The 20,601-nt window shown below is 37.0% G+C and overlaps 6 protein-coding genes across 9 annotated transcripts; 3 read left to right on the top strand and 3 right to left on the bottom strand.

Annotated features, from left to right (window-relative positions):
* Positions 1-2,531: 2,531 nt before the first annotated feature.
* Positions 2,532-3,858, top strand: LOC117785184 (leucine-rich repeat-containing protein 10). Its single transcript, XM_034623096.1, has 3 exons — positions 2,532-2,881; positions 2,937-3,521; positions 3,581-3,858. The coding sequence occupies exons 1-3, from the start codon at positions 2,702-2,704 to the stop codon at positions 3,827-3,829; spliced, it is 1,014 nt and encodes a 337-aa protein (XP_034478987.1). The 5' UTR covers positions 2,532-2,701; the 3' UTR covers positions 3,830-3,858.
* Positions 3,848-4,339, bottom strand: LOC117785187 (mitochondrial import inner membrane translocase subunit Tim10). Its single transcript, XM_034623099.1, has 2 exons — positions 4,165-4,339; positions 3,848-4,098 (listed from the first exon to the last, which is right to left on the bottom strand). The coding sequence occupies exons 1-2, from the start codon at positions 4,313-4,315 to the stop codon at positions 3,971-3,973; spliced, it is 279 nt and encodes a 92-aa protein (XP_034478990.1). The 5' UTR covers positions 4,316-4,339; the 3' UTR covers positions 3,848-3,970.
* On the bottom strand, positions 4,262-4,715 carry LOC117785188. The gene is made up of 2 exons (XM_034623100.1): positions 4,610-4,715; positions 4,262-4,551 (listed from the first exon to the last, which is right to left on the bottom strand). Exons 1-2 carry the CDS (start codon positions 4,645-4,647, stop codon positions 4,395-4,397), a joined length of 195 nt encoding a protein of 64 aa, XP_034478991.1. The 5' UTR covers positions 4,648-4,715; the 3' UTR covers positions 4,262-4,394.
* Positions 4,716-5,647: 932 nt separating this feature from the next.
* LOC117785655 (golgin subfamily A member 1) lies at positions 5,648-8,587 on the bottom strand. 2 transcript variants are annotated; one of them, XM_034623790.1, is made up of 6 exons: positions 8,161-8,587; positions 7,267-8,052; positions 7,113-7,211; positions 6,391-6,804; positions 6,077-6,316; positions 5,648-6,018 (listed from the first exon to the last, which is right to left on the bottom strand). In XM_034623790.1, exons 1-6 carry the CDS (start codon positions 8,365-8,367, stop codon positions 5,896-5,898), a joined length of 1,869 nt encoding a protein of 622 aa, XP_034479681.1. In that variant the 5' UTR covers positions 8,368-8,587; the 3' UTR covers positions 5,648-5,895. The 2 variants fall into 2 exon arrangements, with proteins under 2 accessions (XP_034479681.1, XP_034479682.1); XM_034623791.1 differs by lacking the exons at positions 5,648-6,018; positions 6,077-6,316; positions 6,391-6,804 and adding an exon at positions 6,845-7,004 and having other exon boundaries at positions 8,161-8,580.
* A 29-nt stretch (positions 8,588-8,616) lies between these two features.
* Positions 8,617-20,304, top strand: LOC117785654 (centrosomin). Of its 3 annotated transcripts, none has more exons than XM_034623787.1 (8): positions 8,617-8,997; positions 14,283-14,326; positions 14,770-15,137; positions 15,202-15,279; positions 15,344-15,547; positions 16,868-17,044; positions 17,104-19,243; positions 19,303-20,304. In XM_034623787.1, exons 1-8 carry the CDS (start codon positions 8,804-8,806, stop codon positions 19,560-19,562), a joined length of 3,465 nt encoding a protein of 1,154 aa, XP_034479678.1. In that variant the 5' UTR covers positions 8,617-8,803; the 3' UTR covers positions 19,563-20,304. The 3 variants fall into 3 exon arrangements, with proteins under 3 accessions (XP_034479678.1, XP_034479679.1, XP_034479680.1); XM_034623788.1 differs by lacking the exon at positions 8,617-8,997 and adding an exon at positions 11,907-12,066; XM_034623789.1 differs by lacking the exons at positions 8,617-8,997; positions 14,283-14,326 and adding an exon at positions 14,537-14,701.
* LOC117785657 (lysozyme 2) lies at positions 13,449-14,168 on the top strand. The gene has a single exon (XM_034623792.1). The coding sequence runs from the start codon at positions 13,546-13,548 to the stop codon at positions 14,083-14,085; it is 540 nt and encodes a 179-aa protein (XP_034479683.1). The 5' UTR covers positions 13,449-13,545; the 3' UTR covers positions 14,086-14,168.
* Positions 20,305-20,601: the final 297 nt, after the last annotated feature.

The following is a 20,601-nucleotide window of genomic DNA, read 5'->3' as shown; positions in this document are numbered from 1 at the left end:
GGTTTGAACCGCCGAACCGAACCTTTAACAAAACTTTGGGGGTTTGCAGCCTTGATATTTTCATCATGTTGGATTTTCCCTAACAAGTTGTATAAATACCTGATGAAATAAAAGGAAATAATATTGAGTTTTAATCTTTAAACATGAAAATACCCCATGATATCCTTCTTGATACTTGGATTGAGCATTTTGGTCCTGATTTTTTTTCCTGCTTTTCACTGATATACTCTGTCTGACTTCCATTATCTCCTATCAAATAGCTTTTGTGAAGGGAATGATAAAACTATTAGCCCTCCATTACTGGTTAATGGCGATAAGGTAATACATCGAGGCGATCATGTGAATGTCCTTACAAATGCAAGTGGCGGAATAATTGCAGTTCATGAGGATGGCAGGGTCATTATAAGCCGTCCAAATGGTAAAACATATTATGTAAGTCGAAAATTTTATATAAAATACACATTCAGTAACTTGAATATCCACAGTTATTCGGCGACGACTGAAATAACATTACGTGAAACGTTGCGATGCGAATTACGTTGCTCAGAATCTACCTCTTTGCTATAAAAATTAAGAGTACAGAAGTATTTTCTTTAAAGTCGGTTTCATATTATTTTATAATAAAAATTCGCTTAAGATAATATTTTGATGTTTAATTGATAATGGATAGACGTACATGGCTATATCGACTTGGAAGTTGATTTTACTTACTTTTTAAGTAACAAGCGTTGGAGCAGGTCAAATTTGTTTAAAATTTTTGACACGCCCCCGTAAATCGCGAAAAACCACCACACCCAAAGTTTTTAGGATAATACGTTTTTATGGTAATTAACGTTATCCCTTAATATACACGGCACTAGTAGAACGGCACTAATAGTTAATCAAAGTTATTTATAATTATTTCAGTACAAACACTCAAAAGTATGCAGTAATTTTTATTAGGTAGTAATTTCTATAAAGTACTTTAATATATATATTGAAATAAGTAACGGGTATTCTATGGTCGGGATCTCGACTAAGAATAAAAATTCTTAATTTTAAAAAATTTCAAACTTTTATAGGTTTTGGTTAACTTAATACCTAGTATAAGTCTTAGATTGTTTTTCTCAAACTTATTGGGCGCTTTGTTCTTAGTGAAGTACAGGATATAACAGTATATAATTTGGATTTTCCCTTACAAGTGAATAATTTGTATTTCCCATGTCACACCCGCCACTGTTTGATACTTCTAGAATTTGTCGAGCAATTTTAGACTTACCCACATAATGACACATAATTACACTTTTATATATACATATTTTTTATATGGTATTGTAAAAAACTCAAAATATTAGTAATTGTCTGCCGATCAAAAGATTTTATTTTTATTTTTGGGAATTATTCTTCGCTACCGAAAAAAACCCCTAGACGTATTTCCATAGCATTTAATTCATACTTTTGGGAATTTTTTATGGCACCAACTGTATAAATACCGTAGAAATTGATCTTTATGTATGCGGACCAAAGCCAGGCACCTATATCGTGTCAGGAGTAGAAGGACACTTTCACTACTTGCCTGAGCAGCGTGTCTATGTAGATAAAAACGGAAATCGTTTTGTACATCGAAATAATGCGGAAGGAGCAATTGTGCAGAAAGTACAATATCCTTCCCAACAAGGGGAAGATTCTCAATATGATCAATCTTAAAGGCAAACTAATTGGTCCAATAAAAATCCAGACCACATTCCTGTTTCTTCAGCTCAAAAAATATAATGCGGATGGAACAAACATGCAGCAAATACAATATCCTCCCGCCAAGGACAGGCAAATAGGTTCAGTCCAGTTTCAGGCCCTGACCCGGTTCCTTCAGCTCAATATCCCTTCCAACCAGCGGAAGATTTTGATCGCCGACAAGTCGATTCTAGGTTTCGTTCAACTTCAAGCATTCCTGCTCCCTACATTCCAAATCATCCGACTAAGACAGGAACTCTCTGATGGAGGTAAATTTATCGCAAAGTTAAAAAAATTTGCACCTTAGCTCATCCCTAAAATTCTGATTGACAACTTAGCCATGTAACTTAGCCAATATAATTGCATATTGGGAAGACGATTATGATATTTATTAACCCCAGCATTGGTCCACATTGCAATTGAAGGTAGACGTTAAAAAATGCTGTGCAATTATAGCTAATATAAGAAGACAAATAAATAATATATATACATACATAGTATTATAAAGCATAACAAATTTGAATCATTATTGAATGGACGATTACAGGGGAATACAATTTGTATCTAAGTTATAAATCTTGTTTAATAGACTTGATATACAGATATTACAATTACTAACGTATATTCTTGGTAAATATGATTGAAAACATGTATCTTTAAGAGTATAACATTTTCGTTGGCTTGACAAAATATTAAAAGAGAACTTTTTCATTTGCCGAGCAATTCTAATTTTAAAATTAGACCGCACAGAATGACCTAGGGTTCTATAATAAACCCATGTATACAGCTTGCACATGTATGTATAAAGTATAATACATAACTACAAAGAAATATTTGTACTGGCATTTCTAGTTTGCCTCTCAATCTGTGCCCAAACTGTGCTTGGAAAATGTATAACACTTTTGGAATTAAATCATTCAAAATTGAAAATCCTAAAATCATTTAAAAGAAAATCTTGAAGAACGAACGAACGAGATCCTCAGACTCGCATATGGAGGCGATTTGCCATTTTTTTCGTACCAATTATATATTGGCTAACTGTGAGGATGTGATATCTAAGAAGGCATTCTCTTTGAATCTTTCCCATTACCAAATGGCCGAGCTGCCGGAAATAATCAAGCGTTGTGATACGTTGATGAAGTTGTATCTAAATCAAAATATATTAACAAAGGTAATTAGTTGATTTTATATACATACGTATAAATTATATAACTTGTTTAATGTAGGTACCATCCAGCCTTGGCAATTTGTTTCGATTGCAAGTCCTGGCGCTGGATTACAACAAGCTAACCGAATTTCCCATGTGCATATGTCAACTGGTCAGATTGAAATTCCTGAATGTCAGTTGTAACAATATTATTTGCCTACCACCAGAACTGGGAAATCTTACGGCATTGGAAACCTTTTGGTGCAATAATACAGGCCTACGAATCCTGCCAGCTGAAATATCCAACTGTGAACGTCTTCAGACTCTGGGAGTTCGAGGTAATCGACTGCGAACATTGCCAAGCTCTATGGGAACGCTCTCGGAATTGCGTTGGTTTACGGCTGAAAACAATGAGCTAAGTGAGGTGCCATCGACATTTGGATTACTGCAAAATTTGGTACATCTGAACTTGAAGGAAAATCAACTGAGTCGATTTCCACGCTTGCTTATATCAATGCCGAATCTGAAATTCGTCTTTCTTAATCAAAACCTAATTGTCGACGCTCCAACACGATCGGATTTGGAGCAATTACAATTTCTACGCATGTTAAATTTGTCAAAGAATCCCATTAGCACGCAAGCTGAATTGCAAAAACTGGCACAGGTAAAAGTCTATTAACTAATCATATAGTTAGTTGCCAATCTGTCATCTTCACTTTGCAGCAACAAACCAATATCTACGTCGAGATGTCGGATGATCTGCTTCATGACTCGGCAATTACACTTGGAAGATACAGTCCTAATACACAGGAAGAGGCAAATGCGAATCCGAACCACGAATCCTCCTCGGATTGGGCCAATAGCGTACGTACAAGCCAATTAGACAGTTCAGACGAGAGTACATTAGAGAACACCATTGAGGATATAAGTGTAATGCTGCCGGAAATGTCTCGTTATGTTACGACGTTCTAGGACATTAAAGAATATAAATCTGTTGTGAATGTTTATTTGTGTAACAAGTTAACGTAACGATTGAAATGCCCATTTGATGATTGGTTATTGTACGAGTACAGGGATTTGCGTCAATATGACCAAAACCATTGAATTGCATGTTTAACTAGACATTTTCTTGATAAGCTCCTCATCCTGCATTGACATTGCTGTGAGCTTCTTGCCAATCTTTTCATGTATATCCAAATATTTAGCAACACATCTGTCAATGCAGACCATCTCGCCTTTGCCTGTAACCAATGTGGACAATGATTATTATGAATGAAACCTCTATTTGAATCAATCGAAGCACTCACCCAATTCCGACTCGCCATATCGTGGAGGGATACACTTCTTATGACAGGCGTTTGTCATGCGGTTATATAAATCCGACATCATTTCTATTTCCATTTCTTGCATCAGCTGCAATTTCGCCTGGTCGGCCGAGCTTATTTGGGGCATTGCCATTTTACTGTATTATTTGTGTTTGTAATTTTTTTTAAATTGAATTGAAGTTGTTGATTATATGATTTTGTATGTTGATTTTTCACTTGTCGAAGCGCCTGTCCGAAATAGTGTGATCGTAGTCGCCGTGATTAGCTTTTTTCATGCGCTCTCGAACACGTAATGTCTCGAACCGTCGGCTTTCAACAGACTTTTTTGACAGAACAAATGCGTAAACTCCACCAACGGTTAAAAACGCCCTAAAGAATACACATTTTTAATTTGATTCATATTAAATTACGCACGTATTGTACAAACCAACAAATAGCAATTCGCCCTGAATTTCCAAGTGGCATTGTGTCAACTAGAGTTGTATCGAACCGCTCGGATTAAGTTCTATTGAACTAATCCCTAATGTGAACGTACGAACTAATTCCCTGATTGTAGGTCATTTAGTTCAGTGACTAGTATTCTAACCGAGTGTTGCCACTCCAATAAAAATTTTCGTTCTGGTTTGGTTTTCTTTACTTAAAAAAATAAGTACATTTCCGAAAAAAGGATTCTAACTTATCTCTCCGAGAGCTGACGAACTTTAAACCTTCATTAAAATTTTTACCTTAATTTTGTCTAGTTTCGAATTTAAAATTTTCATCAAATTTTTTATTTTTTCAGTGAGTTTTTTGCGTTTATCAATATTTAATTTTTATCAGTGATGGGCGACAATATCGACAAAATTAATTGACCATCGATAACAAAGATTAGTTCGTTCTTGAAAAATTGAGCTACTGATATCAGTATCGCTTTTATTATCGATTATCTAGATATTTTAGCCGATGTGACAGGCTTGCTGAATCCCAGCAAAAAAAAAACACCAATAGTTTGTAGGTCTGGCAGCCTATTTATAAAAGAGCGATATTTTTAGCAATTTTCAAAAACAACCTTTTTTTAGTTTTCCATTAAATTTTTAAGCCAGAATTTTACAAATTTTTTCAGTATTTTCGTTGGAGTTTTGGTTTGACGACTTCCAACTTTGTAAAATGTATCACCTTTATTTATCTAGATTCGCCAGCCAGAAACATGTTATATACGAAATTGGTATTACAAATGATAATGGAATCCAATTGCATATAAAATATGCCTTTATTGACTTGCATCACAAACCGTTCTATGTCATATGTGTACGAATATGCTGATGTCTATGTGTTCATTACACAGTTAATACATTTTAATTAAATTATTATATATAATTTTAATATATTCTATTAAACAAAAAATAATTATATGAATATTTAAGTCAACAAAAAAATGTAACAAGTAACAAAAAATACAAGTGGATAGAAGGAATACATTTTTTAGCTTTATGTTTTTGGTATAAGTATCCCAGATAAGAGAGAAAAACTTTTACATCACAATCAAATTGTTTCCGAAACTGCGGGAAAATATAATATGTATATATACATAGTACAAATTACTTTCATTGGAAAAACTAAAGTCAATATTTAGGAATGTGTGTGTATATACATATGTATGTAAGAATGTACTTGATTATTGCAAATTGCCTATTCATGGATTTATTATTCAGCTCTCAGTGACGTTTCAAAAATTTAACTGGGTTTCACTCCAAACCAACTCATTTTCCAATTTAATGTATCATGTAACAGTTGTTCTTCTTCTTGAGAAAGCTGAAGCAGAGTAGAAACGGCTTTAACGAGATGTCGGGCTTCCACCTATAAATAATATAATAATAAGAAACCGTTTTTTATAGCAACTAAGCATATTAATTACCTCTCTGCTTGTTAGAAATTTAACGACAACATGTTTTAAATATTTAAAATTCACTTCGTCCATAATAATGCAATTGGGTTTGTTGTCCGACTGAAAGGATTCAAGCGGCGCGTGGGAGATCCTAAAGGCGGGAATTACTTGATCAGTATCAACATCAATCGTTGCTGTTTGCGAGCTACGAAATTCCTTCTGCAAGGTTTTCTTAAGATCGCCCAATCGTTGATTTAACGTTTTTATTGTCTGTAATTTGAAAATCAAATTTAATAAAAATTCATTTGTATTTCACTGTTTTTAAAATAATACTTTCTGATCACCTTATTCTTTTCAATAATTTCCCTTTGGGCTTGCTCATACTTAGCTAATTCTTTAGCATTCTGCTCGGCGGCTTCATTCAGAGATTTCAGTGACACACGGGCCTCTTGTACATCGTTCTCCAGTTGTTTGTTTTTGTCGTGTAGATCGCTTGATTCGGTTTGTTCCATACGCAATTCCTTTTTCAGTATCTCTTCGCTTTGTGAGATTTCCGCATTGCGTAATAAAGCGGTTAGCTTCTCTTCACGCTCTACTTCCAATTTCGTTTGGGTGTCATTTAACAGATCTTGCTTTTCAGTAATTTGTGTGCGCAGCTTTTGGGCGATCTGTTCTGCATTTTTAACATATTCGCTGAATCTTTCGTCGGCTGTTGCGATTCGCATTTTGAGATCTTTTGTTTCGGCAGCCAGTGTTTCCTAGTTTTAAGTTTATTTAATTAAGAAGTAACATATTTGCTTGTTTTTGTAAATTATAAAAATAAACTTTAATGAAAACAAATAGGTTCTAAATAGCTTTTGTGGAACTTAATACAAATAGTAAGGAAAGAACATGCAATCAAAGGCTTAATGGCATAATTTCCATTGTAGTATGACACAATTGTGGGGAAGGGGGGTTACTGGCAAACAGAATTTATTGTTAGTAATCAAATAATCTAAGTGTTGTTAATAATACGTGTGTGTTATAGGTCCCACTGATAACCGTCAACGTCAGAAGAGATACTCACAGATTTGTTGCGCTCAAAGATTATTTGCTGTTCATTCTCTTCCCGGCACTCTTTGAGTGCAACAGTCAGCTCATCGACTTCATCTTCCAATATTTTAATCTGTATTTAAATAATATAAATTAATATTTGAGTCTCAAATCTATACTGTTCGTACCTTTTCGTTTCGTTGCTTGATTTCAGTGCTGGCTTTCTCTAGCTCAAATTCAACTTGTTTGCGACTCTCTATTGCATCGTCTCGGGATTTCAGAGCCTTTCGTTTTTCGGTGGTTTCCTCGGCGACCTGTTGTGACAGGCGACTGACTTGTTTTTCCAGTGCAAAGTTCTGTCCACTCCATGAGCTTTTGATGTCGGACAGTTGCAGATGTGCCTCTTCCAAATGTTGCTCCAGCAGTTTGTGCTCATGGACAAGTGCCTGCACTTGCTGATCTGCACTCAGTTTGGACAACGTCTCCAAACGCGATTCTTCAACAATTCTCAAGCGCATCTTCATATTACGATTTTCTTCTTGTACGGCAGCCAGTGTCGTGGTCAATTGCTTTTTCTCCTGCTGTGTTGCGTGACGTAGCTGCTCCAGTTCATCACGAAGATCCTCAGCTATGGGTTCGATTGTACGCAAACGATCCATTTCCTGGTTAAGGTTATCAATTTGCTGCTGATACTGACGTATGGAACTCATATGATCAACGGCTTCTTGTTCTCGAAATCCAAGCAGATTTTTCAGCTTATCAATTTCAATTTGCTGCAGATTTTGTATCTTTTCTTGTTCTTCGCAATAAATATCCTTTTGCGTCTGAGCCACTCGCACGCTCTCCAATAGGATTTCATTTGTTTTATCCACCCTCGTCTTTTCCTCCTGCAGTTGCTGTATACTTTGGTTGAGGATGGACACTCTGGAGGAAAGCTCATTGCATTGACTACGAAGCTGGCACACTTGTTCAGACTGTCAAAAATATAAACAGATGTTATTTACATAATTTGATAAAATAAATACAAAGCAAATACTCGCTTAAGATATTAAGTATAAATAGAATGTTTGCATTGACTTTACCTCATTGTAGATACCACCAACAACATTGCCACCGCCCACATCATCAGCAAGGTTGGAGTTAATGCTCACACGACGGCTACGCAAGCGATAGTTATTATTGTTATTAATATTGTTATTGTTTGTGTGTCGCTGCTGTGTCTGAGATGTTGACGTGGACACATCTTCACCAGTTTCCTCCTTAATTTTGTTTTTTAACGTTGCAAACATTTTGTCCAGGTCCGTCGTTAGTTTCTGTGTATGTTTTGGTTCAAGTGAGCGATGCGGCACACCAGCGACAGCGTTACGGCGACTTGTTTTTATATCATTGCTCCATTTGGGGTCTGCACTTTGTATGTTTATCAAAGTAAATGTAAATTCATTTAAATTTGCAGTCTTTAATTCTTCTTCTTTGGGGGCACTACGTGAAGGTAGAGCTTACCACCTTGCCGATTTTTCAGGTCTGGCATCACACCAAATATTTGCAATCAATGTCGCGCAAGTCGATAAGTCTATCGATAATATCTGATATAGACGCCAAAAACATCTGGAGAGAGCGCGCTAAAATTTTATAATTGTTTAATAACTTAATTGCTGAATCCTTAAATTGAACAGATCTGTTATTTCTATTAGTTTTCAAGTATAAATCTTAATAAAGGCGAAGAAAATGGATCAGGATCAGTCAAAGCAAACGCCTCGAGACTTTCATGACAGTGATGGCATGTGCACTTCGTCCATCAAGGAAATTACTTTGATAGAAACTATGACTAGTTTCCTGGCGGAAAACGGAGCTGCTGAAGTAGATCCAAGAATCTTGAAGACTTTAGCTGAGGCGCTATCGAGACGCATAGACACAGATGAGTGAGTACTGCTTAAGATTTGTTCTTATTGTATGCATATGCATTTGATGTACATACGTATGTACGTATGTGTGTACATATGTTTGTTTGTGTGCACCACGGCAGTGTCTTTGAAGTTTACTTGGTAATGCACTTTCGCAAGTGCATCGTGTACTTTGGCTTGGCTCCAAGAAATAAATTTATAATAATAAACACTGATACGTTAGCTAATTTCTATGCTTTCAAAAACACACACACGAAGATATTTACATATACACCTATGCTGATACTCATCCATCCGAATCGGAGCGAAAAGTGCATAAATGAGATGACATCAAAAGATCGCAATCAATTAGCAGGGCATGCTCTCTCCGCTCACAGGTTCAATTTGCTTGGGTTAACTCCCCCACCTCTTGTGAGGCAATACATCCACACGTACAAGTATGTGTGTAAGTATGTGATGTAAATACATAACCCACCCCATTTAACGAGAGAGAGAGAAACAAGCACGAACCATATGGTGGGTGAGAGTTGAGCTCTCCGGAAAACATGAGAAGCACATCTGTCGTACATTTGTGTGAGTGCCTGTGGTGAGCGCATTTTCCTTGCGGGAGCGCACGGACGGACGGATGATGCTGCCATCGCTGTCGCCGTTGGGTTTTTCTCTCGTTATCTTGATGCGCATTTTCAGTTCTATTCTGGCATTCGGTTTAATTAGACATTAAATGAAGAGCAATATTTTGAATACTCGTATTTTACATTATATATTGCTTCGTTTGTTGTGATTGTGCTTCGTCTCATGCCTATCAGTTCTTTATTTTTTGTATTTATTTAAACAATACCTATGTACATTCAACATAATATTTAAACAACGTTCCGGGTCGGGCAAAAGTAAATAATACGCACAAATAACTACATGTGTACATACATACATATGTATCAAAGTGCACGTACACAATAGTGAGAATTATAACTAAAGTTATATATACATAGACTTGTGACTTTCATCGAATGAACTCGATGAATGCTCTTGTTTAGGACAAACGCAAAAGAAAACAATATTCTTATATAAATTGTGTGTGTGTGAATGAGCACTTTTGTGCTGTATGTGTGTGTGTGTACGGTTACGCGCCTCATTTTTTTGTTGATTTCCTTTGTTGTTGTTGATGCTGTGTCTAAATATAGTACATAGTGGAATATATATATTTTTGTTGGATAAAATACTATTTATGAGTACGTATAGCATCTTAAGATTAATTTCATGCAAAAAGGATGTATGTATATACATATGTGAGAGTGCTTGTATGTACATAAGGATGCTTCCCTTTGTTACACAGTTACCCCTACATTGTTGTTATAATGACCTTTAGGTTCGCTTTGGAACGTTAAAGCACCACCATATTACCACGATGTCTAAAGTACAGTTGTTTTTGTTGTATTTTTTTTGTGAACTATTAACATCCGTTTTCTCTCAGTGCACTCAACGCTCATTTCAATGCATTCAGTTTAGTTTTGAAAAGATGCCTTTATTTATGGTCAAACGTATTAAACAAGTATCTTGTTTACGTTTTAGTCTGTGTTTTTACTAATGACAGACAACAAGATTCCCCGCATATTTGGCGCCAATACTCGATTGCTGTTAATTAATTAGTTTCAAGGCCTCAAAATGTATGCACATCTGAAAACAAGCGTTGAAATTTCGAATCCTAGACAGGTATCTCAGGTAGTGTGAATTATCTGTGCACGAATGCTCTTGTTTGGGACTAAAAGTGTAAGAGAAATAACATTCATATATACATTTCGCATTTCACAGGTATATGCAGATAATTAACGGGGTTCTTTTTTGTATAGAATAGAAAAATATTTATCATTTGCAATCTTTGATATTAAAAATCAATCTTTATTGTTTTTATATTATTTAATATCAACTAAGAACAGTTGACTAAAATTATAATAAAATTGTGTAAAATTAAAACTCAAAAATTTTAAAGTATAAAATAGATGTTTATCTTTTCATAACTTTTAAGCTATAACAGATAAACGAATACTAGTCGATTGTAAAATATAACATGCAAATTTGACTTCTAAACTTCTTACTACATACTTACTTACTACTACATTATCCAATTTCAAAATGTTGCATTTGTAGAGGCTAATTCAAGATATTTCTATGTTGTCGACACCTGTTGTGCTTGAATTGCAACTTGAGTCCTTTCATGTTTACAATCATTGATTTTTAGGTGTCCCCGTAGTAACCATAGCTATGGGAAGGGAGCAATCGAGTCAAAACAAATGTGTTTACAACAACAGAGCATTAACAATTGTTGCCCAGGCAGAATTGGCAAAATTTGTTAGACGTGACAGTTGCATATTATATTTTAGTATTTGTGTTTTTGCTCATTTCCCAAAATAATTTCGACGCGCGGTGTAATAAAGCAGCCTCACGTGAAGAGCGCCAAAATGCGTGGCCCACATGTGTCGTTGTCGTCGTCTGTCGCCGGGGACAGGAGCGGTGCCGGGTTGGTTAGCTGACAGCAAAATACATCTAAGATTCAGCACAGAGATGCCCTCAAAAACTGCAACTAAACATACAGATATAGATAGAGTGAAGAGTGCTTTGCTCCTTGGGCGCTGATGTGCAATCATTTCGGGGACATTTCCCCACCAAAAACCATACGACAATTCGCCAATGACTCATAGACGACGCGAAGTATCGGACGTTGAATATATGTACATATGCATGTGCTGTAACCTCAGAGTACTTGTACTTATACCTGCAATGAAGTTGCAGTTATACTTAGACTGGTGCGCCGCAAGTTATTTAGGATAAGCTCAACAACAACAAACAACAAAAGAGGTGACGCATGCGATCAAATTAATTAAAAATTGTATTTTTATTGTCGTCAGTATAATAAATGTACTGGAGTGAACAGTACCTAAAGGTGTCGCTGTGTTAATGTCAAAATAAACAAATTATTTCAAATATAATGGCGGGCATATTTCGTTCAACATCTTTAAACAACTCAAATAACTCCCCTCGTACGCCACATAAACGATATTCAATTTGCAGTGGAGCTGGCTCCACATTCTGGTAAGTTTTGCCAAATTTTCAAGATGTATTTTCGAATTACAATATACCATTTTTATTAGTGGTTCATTTTCCATATAATTCAAATGGAACATTTCCCATATATGTATGTATAGACTCTGTGTACTTGGAATGACATTAAAGTTCCATTTAATTGGGGGAAACTAGGTGTGCCTTCATCTTTTGTTCAAGAATTTTTACGCTTCACTAAACCAAAGACCAAATTTTCAGTTTTTTGTTTCTATGTAATTGTATGTGTGTGCTCTACAAACATTTATAATTACAGTTGACTGTAAAAAAACTGATTTTTGTATGCAAGATTTTAAATTCGATGCTTGAAATAGAAACAATTTAAATCAAACTATTGAAAATCCATTAAAAATCTGTGAAACTTTCAACTGGGTTTAAACTTTGGGAAACTAACGTGATATTTTGATAACTTTACTTCTTAGTCGGAATTTTCTTACGAAATAAGCTAAGTTCTGTCATTGAACCATTGAACAGTTCAACAGTTGAAGTTATAACGTGTATGCCATGTGGATAAACTATCAGTTAATAATAAGTGTTAGAAACAGCATATAAAACAATTCAAACCTGTTTAAATTGACCTCCGCACTAGAGAGGAGCGGTTTAAGATCACGATTGTCTTGTGTGATCAAATCGATGAATGTTGATAAAGCAACTTATAAATTGCTCTTGCATATAATCCTACTGAATCTTTGGTAAAATAAAAAAAAAACAATTGTTGAGCAAAAGAAAATATAAATTAATAATAAAAATTAAAAAACGTATAATTTTATCGGATTGGCGTATTAAATCTCATCAGGCTAAGCAGCCAATAGTCCCCATTGAATTATAAATGCTCGATCTCCCTTTTGTCTAGACTACAAGGTCCCACATTTCCATTCCGCCTTAAAACCAATCGTAGAGCTAACACTTGGAAACCATGGTATGTTCGGAACGAGAACATCCTCAGATATTTGCTTGTAAAAGATGAGATAACACCATAAAAGGAAAAATACAATATCAAGCACTCTTTGCATCCAAATTATCTTGCTTTGTACTTAACTCGGGTTTATTTAAAGATAAGTTTATTTAAAGCATTGATAAAACTATTGTAAGCCTCCTGCTGATGAAGATTTAATGAATAAAAGCAACGTTTAAATAATACATTTTATTTATTAGTTACCCCCACTAATTTTTAGTTACTTAGGGTTCCATGGGGCTTGGCTAATTTTTAAAATATAAAAAATTGTTTAGTTTTTTTTTGCCAAAACAATGTCTTGACAAAACTGTATGCAAACAATTACTTGACATATTGTATGTGTTTCGTGTTCCTATGAATTTAGGAATATCGTTGATTGTGTCCATCTCTACTCCATGGCGTGTAGTTGAGTTATGCGACTGGAGCTGCGTTTGTTCATCGTTAAATCGTGGTTGAAGCCAGCTGGGTCACTGCCGCTAATATTGTAAATTAGTACGATGTACAATATCGCTCTGGGAATATGGTTGTGTCTCTTAGTGCTATCACCATTATTGGGGATACGCTTAAATTCTTGCGAATTGGCTGGACAACTTTATATATTGGACGTGCCGAAAGCGGAACTATCTAAATGGCTGTGTATAGCGGATTTTGAGAGTCGCTTTAACACTCACGTTGTCGGACAGGGCAACTTGGATGGCTCCAAAGACTACGGACTCTTTCAGATAAGCGATCGATACTGGTGTGCACCGCCCTCAGAAACGCCCTACTACGCTTTTAATGAGTGCAACATCAACTGCACAGATTTGTTGAGCGACGATATCACTTCGGCAGTTCGATGTGCACGACTTATCAAAAAGCAACAGGGCTGGACGGCTTGGTCTGTCTACCCGGAGTTCTGTAACGGAACACTAACGGACCCCGACGAGTGTTTCCAGCAAAGCGAAGCAACGAATTCTTCTGAAATCGCGGAGATGTCAACGGAATCAGTCACAGATACAAACCTCGACAGCACGACTTTCGCAACGGAAATGGATTGAGATTATTATTGTTATGATATCACTGCCCATTGTATTATTAATTTGCATAATTGTATCGGATGGTAGTAAAAATAGAAGTACATGCTCTCGTAATTAGTGTTTTATTTATTATGACAGTTACAGTACAATAGCTAAGCTTTAATTAGAAACTCATTTATTTTTAACGCTAAACTTATTTTTTATCGTGTTCTTTGCAGCACAAGTCCCGGTGGTCTTCAAGATGTTACCATGGAGAATTCATGTAAGTTAAAAGAAACTATTTATAAAATAAAATTTTTAATATATGTACAGGTTTTCGAATTATCAAAGTGTCAGTTTCTACATAACTTAATCTAATTACGAAATCCATTTTGTGGATTCTAGCAATGCATGACTTCTAATAAATTTAAATGGATTTTTTCAGTTAGTTTTGATTTGTCTGATCAGTTTATCTATGTCTGTTTTGTCACATATTAACATGTTTAAATAAAGTTTAGTTTGGCAACACACTCGTCACTAGTAATTATATGCCAATCAATCACTCAGTTTCCTTTTTTATATTTTTTACTAATTGCCAACATGGGCAAAAATGGCTTACGGTCGACATTGCCGTCGCGGACGTCCGCAGGTCCCACAGGTTTGACTTTGCGACTCTTCCAAATTCGACTAATCCGTCTAATGCTTGTTTTTATTTTCTCTCAATAGATACCAGTTTCGATGCCGGACGTGCGCCAGGAGGTATACATTCGCCAATGCAGGGACGTTCCATGCGGGAGCTGGAAGAGCAGATGTCTACGCTACGCAAAGAGAACTTCAATTTGAAGCTGCGAATTTACTTCATGGAGGAGAGTCAGCAAGGCGCACGCGGCAAAAATGCGGACGAGTCATTGTCCAAACAGTTGATAGATGCAAAAATCGAGATCGAAATTCTGCGAAAGAGGGTCGACGAAAAGACGGAACTATTAAAGGATGCGGCCCGCGCTATTACACAGCACGAGGAAGTGCAAAAAAAATCGGACATCGAAAGTCAAACAATGATTGAACAAATGCAACAATATATACATCAGTTAGAGGTCGGCTTATAACTATTTATTTCCTAAATCATCTGCTATATTTTCCATGATTCTTTTCTTATAGTCAAACGCAAAGCAGAGAGCAACAAGAAGATCCTTGGATGCTCTTTCCGCCGAGAAATTAAAGAGCCTGGAAGCTGAGGTAAGTTTAACAAATATAAACTATTACTTTACTATTAAAATAAACAATGGAAATTTTTGATTAGGTGCTTAAATTGGAGAATGAACTGAGGGAGGCCGATTTGAGGCAGTCAGAGACAAGTAGGCAACTGGAGATAATGGAAAATACTCTAACCGATCGACAGGAGACCCTGGTTGCGTGTGAGGCGAAGATTGAGGAGCTTGCTATTAAAAATGCTGAACTGGTGGAGCAGCTTGAAAGGGAAGCAGAAGCTGATGCAGTGGCAAGTGTAAGTTTAATTTTAATATTTGCATTTAATCAAATATTTGTTGACTCCAAATGGACTTTGGCTGTAAACACTGTTAAGACTGATACGTTGTTTGTACTGAACCTTCAGCAAACGATTAATCGTCAAAAGATGGAGTTAAGTGCCACTTTAACTGAGAATCGCCGTTTGCTTAGTAATCTAAGTGCCGCCGAGCACGAGGTGCAGCGTCAAAATAAATGGATAGGGGAGGCTGTTAATATATTGGATGTGCAAAAAATGACTATAAAACATATTGAAGTGAGTATTTTTGTTTGCATATAGTGTAATGTGACAGAGACGGAGCTCTTCCTTGTCGCTAAAAGGACTTGAACAGTGAAAAGGATCGCGCACATAGACGCCTCTTCTTTCGCATGATTGAATATGAAAGTGTTATTAACAAGCAATGTTGCGAAGTTAATTTAGTGCGACGGGAAAAGCAATTCTTTCAGGATCTAAGCAAGCAATTGCAGCACCATGATAATGTGCAGTGTTTGGATCGGATTGCCGTGGTTCATCCCATTCGTTTTGACACAATACGTGATTTTCAAATTTCGCCACGCTCCATTTTTTCAGCGAGCAGCGTATTCTTTGATTACCAAGGTTTTCCAGGCCTCACAATGGACAAGAGATTTAAGTTTTCCATGCCGGAGGTGATGACAACTAAAACGAATGTTGCAAATGAAAATGCAAATCAATTAAATTTTTGTTAACTTATCCACAGCATTGCAAAGCACCGATAATGCCGCTGTCCGTTGCCGCGCCAAGTACGGCTTTTCACAACCATTCACTCCCGCCATTCACCGGACTACGTCAATTGCTATGCCGCTGGTACTCCCCGCATCCGCATACCAACTGATGTCCTAGCATTTACCAGATTAGAATCCATCAGATAGCAGGCACTGTCCATCGATGCGCCATCCTGTGTTTCCAGACAGGCGCACCAATGCCCCCATGTCTGACGAGATTCCCTCCGAAATGCAGCGTGGCGCAGGTGTGCGACAGTGCGCTATTCCTAATCCGATGATGGCATATACATCTATCTATATATATATATCTTTCTATATATATATATATAGAATTTTCTTCGTTTTGCAGTTTGGTTAAATATTGTTAGCATAGGGCCGTAACAAATTATTTTTTGGTAGTTAATGCAAAAAATTGATCGTTATTAATGTAAATGGAATAAATGAAAAAAATAGTGGACGCATTTCGACAGAACAAATTATTGTTTTTATTAACGCAGTGAAAATAGATCAAATATATATTTTAAAGCTGACAATTCTGTCTTTTATTTTATTTTAGACTCAGCCTGAGCTACGCACACAATTGGCCGATCAGATCTGCGAGCTGCAGGATGCCCAGGAGAAATTAGCTGAGCGCGAGCGTGTTCATGAAAAAGCTTGTCGCACGATTCAAAAGCTAATGCAAAAGGTGAACAGCCAGGAAAAGGAACTCAAGCGTATCAAACAGACACAGTCGGTAAATGAATATTCCATAGCATATGCAAGTCCATTTCTGAAAGTATTTTGAATTTCTAGAATGATGAGGCCAAGGCAACGACTTCACCTGCTTCTCCACGTCATTCTCTGAGCGATACTGAGACAAAAGACATTTCTCCCAGCTTGAAGCAGCGCTATGAACACCAGATTACCGAACAGAACGAGATCATTGAGAAACTGAAGGCGGAAGTTAAAAAGAAGACAGCCAATTTGCAGAATCTGGTTAACAGAGAGTTGTGGGAGAAGAATCGTGAAGTGGAGCGACTCACCAAACTTGTGAGCAATCAGAATTCAGTGGAACATTCTGGCGATGACTCAGCCACAGGAGGTGACTTGCAGCAATCCTTTACGGAGGCAGATTATGTAAAAGCTGTGAAGCGCAACAAGTTGTTGCAACGAAAGGTTGACGTTCTACTTCATCGTCTGAACGAAGTGCAGCAAAATGGTGCACTAATCACACAGCTCCGACACGATCTGCATGCAATGCAATCGGATGTGGAAAGCGCTAACAAGTGGCGTCTGGAATGTGCTGATGTCTGCAGCGTTCTAACGAATCGGCTTGAGGAGCTGGCTGGGTTCCTTAACTCATTGCTGAAGCACAAGGATGTCTTGGGTGTTTTGGCTGCCGATAGACGACACGCGATGCGTCGTGCTATTGATCGTAGCCTGGACTTATCAAAGAGTCTTAATATGACGCTATCTATAACAGGCGTTTCACTGGCCGACCAAAGTCTCGCACAGCTGAGCAAACTCTCGGAGATCTTGTATACAGAGCAGGATGCAGAATGCAACAATACGTACAATTCACACGAGGAGATACATGCGGCAGCCAATGCCAATGCTGCTACTGCTGCTTCTAGAACTTCGTTAGTCAAGATGGAAAACAAGGCTCTAAAATCAGATGGACAGCTGCGCAAGGAACGACGCTCTCTGCCATTGCCACAAACACAGCTGGACAATCAGAGTGAATCAGAGGCATGGTCAGAGCCTGACCGAAAGGTTTCCTTAGCACGTATTGGTCTCGAAGATACTTCCAACAGCTTTGTATGCGGTGAGCAACATCACAGCGAGTCGGACAGTGAAGGACTCGCGTGTTCAGCCAACTCTCTAAAGCAGGAGCGCGGTCGAAGCAACGAACGCATTACTCAACTTGAGTCCTTGATAGCACAGAGAGATGAACGTATACTGCATGCACAATGCCAATTGGTTGATGCCGACAATCGGTTGAAGCAGGAGCAGCTACAAGTAATTGAATTGTCCCAACAGCTGGAACAACTTCGCACCCAAAACGAGGCACTTATTGCTGATCTTCAAGCGATTGGCACACAGGATGATAATGAAATTGCCGAGCTGCAGCGGCTTATTGAACTTAAAACCCAACAGATTCAGCAGCAGCAGTTGGCCCACAATACTTTGCTCGCCGATGCACAGATCACTGAAATTGAACTGAAAGAAGCGCAAAAGAAAATTCAGGAAATGGAAGAACAATATACAGTGAATCTTGATGAGGCGCACGCTGAGTTGAAACAGGTCAAACTAGAAGCGACGCAACGATTGGAGGAGCAGGCTCGCCTGCAACAAGAAGCCTTGGCTCGTGATTGGGTTGCATTGACCAAACACGAGGAAGTAAGGGCGCAGCTTCTAGAATTGCAACGTTCATTAGAATTCTACCAAGAAAGCGAAAAGGAACTAAAACAGACGCTTGTAGAAAATGAACTAGCTGCACGCTCACTTAAAAAGGAAGTGGACGAGAGTACTTTGCAGGCTTCCAAGGCGATCATGGAACGCACTAAGGCGTATAATGATAAATTGCAGTTGGAGAAACGTCTGGACGAGATGAAGGTACAGCTCACAGTGCTTCAAGATGAGCAAAGACAGCAGCAGCTGCAGCAACAGAAATATTCACAGCCAATTCGTATTAATAGCAGCGATGTCTCACAGTCCGGCTACACGTCTGAAGAGGTTCCGCTGAAAATGGCCAACAATAGAGGCAATGCACCAACGGGTTCAGCAGCGTGCGGAAGGATTAATAACCCCTCACCCGACTTGGGAATCGAGAGTGATGTCGGGCGAGTCATGAGCGTAGAGCTATCTAATGCTCAGCGTACTTTACTCAAAACTGTTGAGCTTACCGGACAGAAATCTAATCAAAATGCTGATAATGTGGGCACAAAAGATGGTAAGCTCGTTATGCCTGTTAAAGTCGAGCAAATTTTTAATATATTTCTCTTTTAAAAGATACTTCCCCAGACACAGAGGCTGCTGCGTCATCATCTACAGGACAAACAAAAATTCACGACTGTGACAAGGTAGAGCAAGAAATGGCCGAATTACGGCGTAAATTAATACGCACCAAACGAGCCTTTGAAGACACATATGAAAAGTTGCGTGATGTTAACAAAGCTAAAGCACAAGTTGAAAAAGACATCAAAAATCAAATACTTAAAACCCACACTGTACTGCGAAATGTTCGATCTAATATGGAGAATGTGTTATAACAATTGGTTTGATCGCAACATCATCATTATCTTCATCTTCATGAAATGGATTCACAAATCGGCAAACATTCTGTTAATATGTCACAAGTTTTCTTTTTACTTATATTTTCTAATAATTGTGTTCTTTAATGTTCTTTGTAAATCACCTTATATAAACGGCACTTAAGCAACCAGTTTTTAATACAAATAATACTACTTGCATTTTCTAAAGACTGTATAAAATTAAAACAAATATGTATAATAAATGCAAGTTTATCTATACCCTCCTAATGTACTACACCTAACTGGTACTATATTAACCAGACACCTTCGTTCATATTGAATGACTTAAAAATACATAGTAGTAAGCTTATTACTAACATTTATGAACAGTATAAATAACTCCCTATGCATGTATACATTTTGCTCCTTAGCAATAACTGATTTTAAAAACTAAAACTGAGTGCCATCTTGCCATATCAAATTAACAGTAATAAGAGATTAACCTACTTCTTATTCAGCTTGAATGAATTTTCTTAATACTTTTTATTTATTTCCCGAATTCGTCATGAATTACCGCTTTCAGTTGACAATCGGAACGGACATTGAAATAATATTATAATATACTCGACCTCAAATATTTTTTCGCTGTACACTTATGTATGTAAAACCTCCAAAAATTTGCTTTCGAAAAGATACTTAGAATTAAGTTTTGTACAATGAATACGGTATGAATAAAAATACATTTATAGTTCGTTTTAAATTATGTGTTTTATTGAAGATATCTAGAATCCTTTGTCAAATAGTAAATTTTATTTACAATATTAATAAATGTTAATTTTAGACACAAACTATTAAAAACATGCATTTTCCTAGAAAATCGTGTCAGATTTTACAATATAGAAGCTTAAAAAAAAGGTACATTAAAAATGTAACGAACTTTTTCGGTGTCTTGGCGTTGCCAGAAATATGTACGCGCTGTCACTTGTAAGGTTTCTTGCAACTGTTAGATTTTGTTTCATTTAGTATAGTACATTTTCATTGTTTAACAGAAACATAC

The sequence above is a fragment of the Drosophila innubila genome (genome assembly GCF_004354385.1).
Source record: "Drosophila innubila isolate TH190305 chromosome 2R unlocalized genomic scaffold, UK_Dinn_1.0 1_C_2R, whole genome shotgun sequence".
Classification (NCBI taxonomy): domain Eukaryota; kingdom Metazoa; phylum Arthropoda; class Insecta; order Diptera; family Drosophilidae; genus Drosophila; species Drosophila innubila.
Note: the sequence above shows the minus strand (reverse complement) of the source record. Positions and strands in the feature narration are given on the sequence as shown.